We start from the raw sequence: 8,496 nt of genomic DNA, 5'->3' as shown, positions 1-8,496 counted from the left end.
CATGTAACACACTTGTGCAGGTTTCTGGAGATACATTTCTTTGCCCCTACAATCCAGATGCCAGCCGTGCGGATAGCTCCCTCAGTAAAAACTCTGCCTTGATGGTGAACCCGCTCATGGTAGTAGTTTACAAGTAGAGTAGCTATATGGCTGTGGCCAGGAATGATGAGAGGATGTTTTTCATGTGTCTCGACTGAAGCATGCTGGAGCCGCCCACCAACTCTTAAAAGTTTGCTATCATCAAGAATTGGGCTGAGCTTCCTCAGAGGACTGTTTTTGGGAATTAATTCACCTTTCTCCAAACAAGACACTTCCACTTGGTATGTCTCCCTTTGTACACATCCAATAATGGTATGCCTTGCTTGCGACAGTGTATCCATTTTGTGTGGCTTCAAACAGTGATGCCAACCTTTGCAATCTTGCCCATTGCTATCCTTCTCAGACTTGAAGGATGGGACGATGTGGATTAGGGAGGCCACAGCTCTGACAAGGGGTTGCCACATGGAGAATCTTTCAAATCGATGCGACCCCATACTCCTATGGGGGTTTGCAACAGTAGTAATGTGGCTTCTGACCTCTGTATCAGAGTCTGGATCAATGAGGTCATAGGATGTTTCTTTACCTGAGTCTATGTCCCCAGAATGTCTCAGAAAACGTGGACCTGTAAGCCAGTTGGTGCTTAAGAGACGAGCTGGATGCACTGACCTGGTGGCAACATCTGTGGCATCAGTGTGGACATATTGCCACTGTTCAGGGCATGAGAACTTCCTTATCCGTTCCACTCTGTTGCTGACATAAACATAAAATCTCCTGCTTTCATTGTAAATATACCCCAGCACCACCTTGCTGTCAGTATAGAACTTCAGACTATCAAGACTAACGTCCAGCTCTTTCACAAGCAGCTCAGCAATTTCCACTGCCAGAACAGCAGCACCTAATTCCAACCTGGGAATATAGTGAAATGGCACGGGGGCTAACTTGGCTTTCCCCATTATGAAACCTACATGACATTTACCTTCCACATCTTCCACTTTGAGATATGCCACAGCTGCAATGGCCTTGGTGGAAGCATCCGAGAAGATATGGATCTCTGTACGTTGTGCAGTGGACAGGGACGTAGCAATGTAGGCTCGGGAGATTGCAAACTGTTCCAAATCCTGCAGTGAATCCCTCCAGGTAATCCACTCTGTTGCCTTTTCAGACGGGAGGGGAGCATCCCAGTCACTGCTGTCACGAGTGAGCTGCCGCAACAAGAGCTTTCCTTGAATAGTAACGGGAGCTACGAGACCAAGTGGATCAAACAAACTATTGATAGTTGCAAGAACTCCTCTTCGGGTGAATGGCTTCTCGCTCCTGGCAACACGGAATGTAAAAGTGTCATTCACAAGGTCCCAGCTTAATCCAAGACTTCGCTGCAAAGGAGGTGAATCTTTGTCCAGGTCGAGATTTTTCAAGTCTTTTGCATGATCTGTTGATGGGAAAGCCTGCATGACAGTTAGGCAATTGGATGCTATTTTATGAAGTCTCAAGTTGGAGATGGCAAGCATGCCTTGGGCTGCCTTGAGAAGACTGATAGCTGCTGTTGCAGATGGCAGTGACTTGAGTGCATCATCAACGTAGAAGTTCCTGTGTATGAACTCCTTTGCCTCCTCCCCAAACTCGCCCTCTCCATGTAAAGCTGCTCTCCGAAGCCCATAAGTAGCCACAGCTGGAGAGGGGCGGTTGCCAAACACATGGACTCTCATACGATATTCCACAACTTCCTTCGTGATGTCATTGTCTCTAAACCACAGAAATCTGAGGAAGTTCCTGTGGTCTTCCCTGACAACAAAGCTGTGAAACATCTGCTCAATATCTGCTGTGATGGCTACCTGTTCATGCCTAAACCGCATTAGGACTCCCAGCAGAGTGTTATTTAAGTCTGGCCCTGTCAACAGCACATCGTTCAAGGAGATGCCAAGATAAGGAGCGCTTGAATCAAACACAACTCGGATCTGGCCAGGCTTGCGTGGATGATAGACGCCAAAACTGGGAAGGTACCAGCATTCATCTCCATCGTTGAGTGCTGGAGCTGGTTCAGCATGATCTCAATCAAAGATATTCTGCATGAAAGCCAGAAAATGTCTCCTCATCTCAGGTTTCCTTTTCTAGAGTTTTGCAGAGACTGGTGAAACGAGTCAGAGCTTGTCCTCTGTTGTTAGGCAGCCGTGGTCTTGGCATGCGAAACGGAAGGGGAGCTACCCAACTGTTAGCATCATCTATGAACATCTCATTATTCATCAACTGAATGAACCGTTTGTCCTCAATAGATGGGGCAACTTCATTGTCATTCTCTGTTCTTTCGAAGATTTTGTTGCCAAGTAAATGATCATCAGAGTTCTGAAACAGACTGTCCAGAGGATGAAAGTGTGACAGGGTTTGAGAGTTGAGAGGTCTTATGCCTGTCCTTGTTGTAAGCTTCTCTTTCACAACTAGGTGGTTGGGACATGGACTGAAATGAGAGTGACGCCCATTCTCCAGAACGTTAGTCCGGTAGACATTAACTGCTTTCGGCTTGTGAGCTGCACCCAAACAGACGTCTCCAACTACGACCCAGCCAAGGTCCAGTCTTTGGGCATAGGGTGCATTATTGGGCCCGTTGCGTTGGTCTCTCACTTTATGGACTTGTAACACATCCCGACCCAGCAGAAGAAGAATTTGCATATTTGGATCAAGTTCAGGGATGAGATGAGTGATAGACTTTAGGTGTGGGTGGTGTTTGACTACATCAGGAGTAGGTATCTCCGACCTATCATCTGGGATATGGCTACACTCAATAAGTGTGGGAAGAGGAATGCTGAGACGTCCATCCAATGGCTGAGCCACAAATCCAACTCCTCTTCGGCCAGATAACTCAGTGACTCCAGCACATGTGCGCAGCGTGTAGGGAGAACCGGTACCCTTGAGGCCAAACAGGTCGAAGAATTTGGACCGAGCAAGAGACCTATTGCTCTGGTCATCAAGTACGGCATAGACTTTTATAGATCTTTCTGGTTGTTCTCTAGGATGCACTTTTATGAGACAGATTTTAGAGCAAGAGCGGGAGTTATTGGCAATTCCACACACTTCTGTGCATTTGGAGATTATGTCAGGACAAGCTGCTTCATCTTCCTCCCCGCCATGCTCATCCTCAGGGTCTTTGACAGCCCATGGAGCTGGTCCTGGATGAAGCGCTGTGACGTGCTTGTCACTGTTACACTCTTTACAGTGAATAATTGTTTTGCAGTCTTTAGCAAAGTGTTCAGTTGAGGAGCAGCATCTGAAACAAACTCCACTATCTCGCAGGAACGTTTTGCGTTCAAATTCAAATTCAAATTTTATTTGTCACACACATACAACCATACACAGTATGACATGGGGGTGAAATGCTTGTAGCTGTACAATGCCCGACCATTAAATGACAGAAGAAAAGTTTTACAATATTTACAATTTACAGTTTACTACAAAAATTTACAAATTAACTTAGGAATTTACAGTAAAGAATGTGCAAATAGCAGAAGAGATTATAAAGATAAGGATTATAAATTATAGGAATTATAGGATTATAGGAAATGTGTGGTGGTGCGTGTGGTGACGTGTGTGAGAGTCCAGTCTTATAGTGACGTGTTTGGGAGAGTCCAGTCCTACACCTGGTTCAGGCCCCGAATAGCCTGGGGGAAGAAGCTCCTCCTCATTCTCTCTGTTTTGGCCTTAAGGGAGCGGAAGCGCTTCCCAGACCTCAACAGTGAGAAGAGTCCATTGTTGGGATGGGAGAGGTCCATCATAATCTTCCTAGCTTTGGACTTGCACCGCTTGGTGTAGATGGACAGCAGGTCAGGGAGCTCTGATTGAATGATGCGTTCTGCCGAGCGCACCACCCAGTTCATCCAGTGTCTTAGCTCGGAAGCCCCTACACCGCTTGAGAGGGTGGGGTTTTTGTGAATCGGACACTGTCTGTCCACATCCAACTTACTGCTAGCTGACTCTGTGGGCTTGATGGCAGATGTTGATGTAATCTCTGTTTTGCGATGAGACGTGGTTCCTGGAATGCGTGTACCTTTTAGGTGAGTTTTCTGGTTTCACTGTCGTCATCCCAAATGAGCTAAATGCAAAACTTGGATCATTACGAGTGCGGGCTTCTTTGCAGACAAAGTCAGTGAAGAATGAGAATGGTGGAAACTGGCCTTGGTTTTGCAGCTTGTACGCACTGCCTTGTGTCATCCATTTTTCTTGAAGGCCATACGGCAGTTTCTCCACTATTGGGTTAATGCCACGAGAGGTATCCAGATAGGCGAGCCCAGGCAAACAACCTTCTAACTTTGCTGACCCCAACTCCCTTAACAAGTCACCAAGCTCTCTCAGGTTGAGAGGGTCCCTGTTGCTGATCTTAGGAAATCTCTCCAGTTTGTCCAGCAGAGCTTTCTCAATTATTTCAGGAGACCCGTAGTTCTCTTCAAGTCGCATCCACGCCATCCTGAGCCCTGCAGCGGGGTCATTGACATGAACAGCTCTGATTCTCCTGACTTGCTCAGATGATTGAGGACCTAACCATCTAGTGAGAAGGTCGAGCTCTTCATTGCAGGTGAGTTTTAGCCCTTCAATGATGTTCATGAAGGTAGACTTCCAGTCCCAATAATTCTCTGGACGATCATCAAACTTTGTCATCCCAGATGTCACAAGTTCCCGGCGAGCCATGTAGACAGCAAAGTCATTAATGCCGGTATGGTTCAGAGCAGAGGGCTGCGCTGCTTGCATTCTAAGAGGATGTGTGTGTGAGGTTCCTGCAGGGGGGTGACACTACATGGATAAATCCCAGGGTAATTCTGAGCAGATGGATGCTTCATACCATTTTCTTCAAAGGTAGTATGGCTCTTGACACGAGCTGGAGTGGAGCTCAGTCCATTAATGGCTGTACGAATGGGATTCAGTTCGTCGTCCTGGAGTGGTGGAGCATGAGAGAAATCGCGTGGCCGACTGGAGGTGATATGGGACTCAAGGCCGGGCAACGACAGCTGACTAGAGTGCATTCTTGACTCAACATAATCATTTGTTCTTTTTTCTGTGGAGTCAGGGGGAATTCCTATGATGTCCGCTGCCCTGAGATCTTGTTTAGAGTCGAGTTCTGCTACAGCTGATTCCAAAACCTCCGCCTCAGCTAAAGCCGCTGCAACTTCTTTCTCTTGCTTCAGTGTGGCCAGAGCAGCCTCCGTGCGTGCCTCTTCTACTCTCAACTGGGCTTTTTCCACCATGAGTTCAGTTTCTTTTTTGACAAAGGTGGAGCGAGCACGCACTGCTTCAGCTCTTGCGCGTGCTTTAGCAGCTGCTAGGCTTGCTGAAGACTTGCAGGAGCTGTTAGAAGAACTAGCAACAGATCTGGTCACATATGACTTCACAGATGTTCCTGGAGATCTAGTCTTCTGTTGATCTTCTGTATCTGGCTTATTGTCCATGATGACTATTCGGCAAGGTACAACTAAACGAGGCAGGAAGACTACTGAGCGTTAGCGGTCTCTGCTATCCAGACTTGCTGTATTATCCCAGGTGTGATGCTGTTTTTTCACTATTCTGTCCCCTGCGTGCGTGGTTCTGGTACACGAAGTGACAGATAGCTAAACATATGCAGTAAGCACTGAAAGCATTGAATGATGAGTCAGGTGTGAAAGTAAAGTTGAGGGCTGTTTACTTGTTTGTCTTCATCAACGTACAACTTACAGTGATTTCCCAGAACTTGTGAAACTACAAAAAATGCAAAAAGAAATATGTTCAATAAAGAATTATGCATTTGCTTCACATGGCGAACAGATCTAGGCATTTATCTATAAATCTCTCCAAATATGCATAAAATCAATAAAATATACAACACTCGCTACTTATAAAGATGAAACACAATTCAAACTTACAAACAATGCTTCTCCGTGGCATAACACAGGTGGATGCTTAAGGATTCTTCAGGGAGACTTCTGGTACGCCTCATTGTGCAAATCCCAATACTAAAATGGCTTCCTGTATTACCCCACTCATGTGACTCTAAACATCCAATAGGAAACTCTTCCTGTATTACCCCACTCATGTGACTCTAAACATCCAATAGGAATACAAGCCAAACCACATAAAAATTCACTTGACCGCAGTCTCCAAGCTAACCACTAGGAGATGCTAAAATTCTCAATGTGCACATAACATTACAAAAGGTGTCAATAATTACTTAAAATGTGAAATACATAAATATTTAAGTTTGTCATTCTTTCAAAAACTCATCTGCAAATGGTGTGAATTCAAAGTTGTTTGGCTACAATAATAGCAGACAAACTTTAAACCCTAGAGCTGGGAAAGAAACCGACTGGATTCATCCAAGAGGCTTCTTTAGATCTAAAACCAGTTCCAGGGATTGAAGCCCTAGTGGGGGTTGTCCCTTAAGAGTGTTGTTGACCTGTTTTAATCATGTGCCTCATTACATGAGCCAAGGTGTGAAAAAAGGCGTGGGTCATTACCACCAGGGGTTGGATGTTCCTGGTGACCAATTTCTGAGTTGACTAAATGAGGAAAAACATTTGAGTCTGAAACTAAGAAATACTAAGAAGAATTTAATGGACAATGTCAAAATATAATAACAAAGGCATTTAAAAAAAACGAGTAATCACGTTCCGCTATAATGCTTAACTGTGCAGCACCTCGCATCGTGCATTATGATCATTGTTCATAATGAGCATGTTAGCATGTTATACTCTAATTCCCAAAGAATGTACTCCTCATTGGCGAGTACAAAACTAGAACTCAACATCTCAGTGAGGTCAAATATCAGCTCTCTGACGTTTATATGTATTGCACAACAGCACTTGCCAAAAAGCATTCAACTTCAGCATATGGAACAATGTATGTGCCTCCCATGAAGAAGAAAAACACTCAAAATAAACCAATGTTAACATATAAACCAATGTTTCCATATTATTACATGGTGTTATTTTTGTGCCTGTATACAAACATTGCACTTTGTGGAGAAAATTAATTTGAGCAAAGAAAAGTTTAATTTGAGCGTACGGCAGGGCAGTATGGCCAAAAATATTTATCACGATATATATTTGGAAATTTGCGATAACGATATAACTGACAATATAATTGACGTGAGACAAAATACTTTACAACTCCACAACTTTATTAGTGCAAAAAAAACCATCAATGTATTTTCACTGAAACAAGCAGCTGTTTTCTTCAGTAAAAATATAAAAATGTAACAGTGCAAATGCAAATTCCTCACTAACAAAAGGCATTTCCAGTAGAAACTGGCCGACATATCCTCAGCATAACCATGTATAACATCCACAACACTTAAAAGACTGATAAGTCTTGCGTTAGGTGACTTAAGTAGGTCACATGGTGGGAGAAGGGCTCACAGTGGTTTCACCTGAAACTTCTGGTGGAAATGACACCTTGGCTCATGTGATGAGGTAAATGATAAATAGTATCGACTAAAGGGTCAACCCCTCTAGAGTTTAAATACCTGGGACTCTTAAACATTTGGTTTTAGCACTGAACACACCTCGTAGGCGAGGAAAGAAATGTCTTCACGAACCTTTAAGAAGTCCAGTCGCTGTCTTTCTTTCTTTCTAAGCTCCGTAGACAACTTGGAATAAGTTAAGTTTTCCATGTACAAACACATACACTACTTGTATGAGCCATATAATGTTCAGGTTCTGTCAATAATGTATGAACGGTGAGTATGTTTAAATTTTACAATGTTTTAGATTAAATTAAGGGTTATATTGTACTGTGTCTTTTCTCAGAATCACAGTAACTCCAGATGGCATCTTGTGGATTTATAACATCAGCAGAGCAGATGAAGGAAAGTACACCTGCTTTGCTGAAAACTACCTCGGCAAAGCCAACAGCACTGGACACCTGTCTGTGAGAGGTACACAACTCAACAACTCAGCCATAAGTAACAAACAACCTCATGCCACATGTCAGTGAGTTGAAGCCTTTGTTCCTATTGCTAGTCGCTATAATCATCTCAAAGTCGAGATAAGCTTAACTGTGCACTTTTGATTGCTTGTGTTCTCTTCTGACACACGTCCATGAATTAATTATTTCATTGAAATGTAATTATGTTTGAAAACGCATTCTCGTAAATTAATAGAACTGAGTGGTCCTGAACCTTCGACTGTATCAAGCATGAACGAGACAATATATAACATTCAGACTCTGATGAATGCAAAAGGAGGAACTCAGGGTTCACTGTCTTAATCAAACTTAGTTTTGGCATGGAGACTGGAGGAGCCACAGATCAACCCACCAATTCAAAAAAGTGTACGTGAACTGGAGACTGCTGGAACACCAGTAATGAAAGGATATGAGTCCTCTAGTCCAGTGGTCCCCAACCTTTTTTGCGCCACGGACCGGCTTATGCCCGACAATATTTTCACGAACCGGCCTTTAAGGTGTCGCGGATAAATACAACAAAATAAAACTAGTACCGGTACC

At 43.9% G+C, this 8,496-nt stretch overlaps 1 protein-coding gene across 1 annotated transcript in view; it reads left to right on the top strand.

Moving 5' to 3' along the window:
- cntn2 (contactin 2) overlaps positions 1 to 8,496 on the top strand; it is a gene marked incomplete in the record, with an annotated part of 77,627 nt that overhangs the window by 31,432 nt on the left and 37,699 nt on the right. The window contains 1 exon segment of the mRNA XM_042227639.1: positions 7,800 to 7,927. Within this exon segment, the coding sequence (XP_042083573.1) occupies positions 7,800 to 7,927 (128 nt within the window).

Source organism: Haplochromis burtoni, unplaced genomic scaffold (assembly GCF_018398535.1).
Source record: "Haplochromis burtoni strain Fernald_Lab_line unplaced genomic scaffold, NCSU_Asbu1 Contig_273, whole genome shotgun sequence".
NCBI classification, from domain to species: Eukaryota; Metazoa; Chordata; class Actinopteri; order Cichliformes; family Cichlidae; genus Haplochromis; species Haplochromis burtoni.
This window is presented reverse-complemented; position numbering and strand designations above follow the sequence as displayed.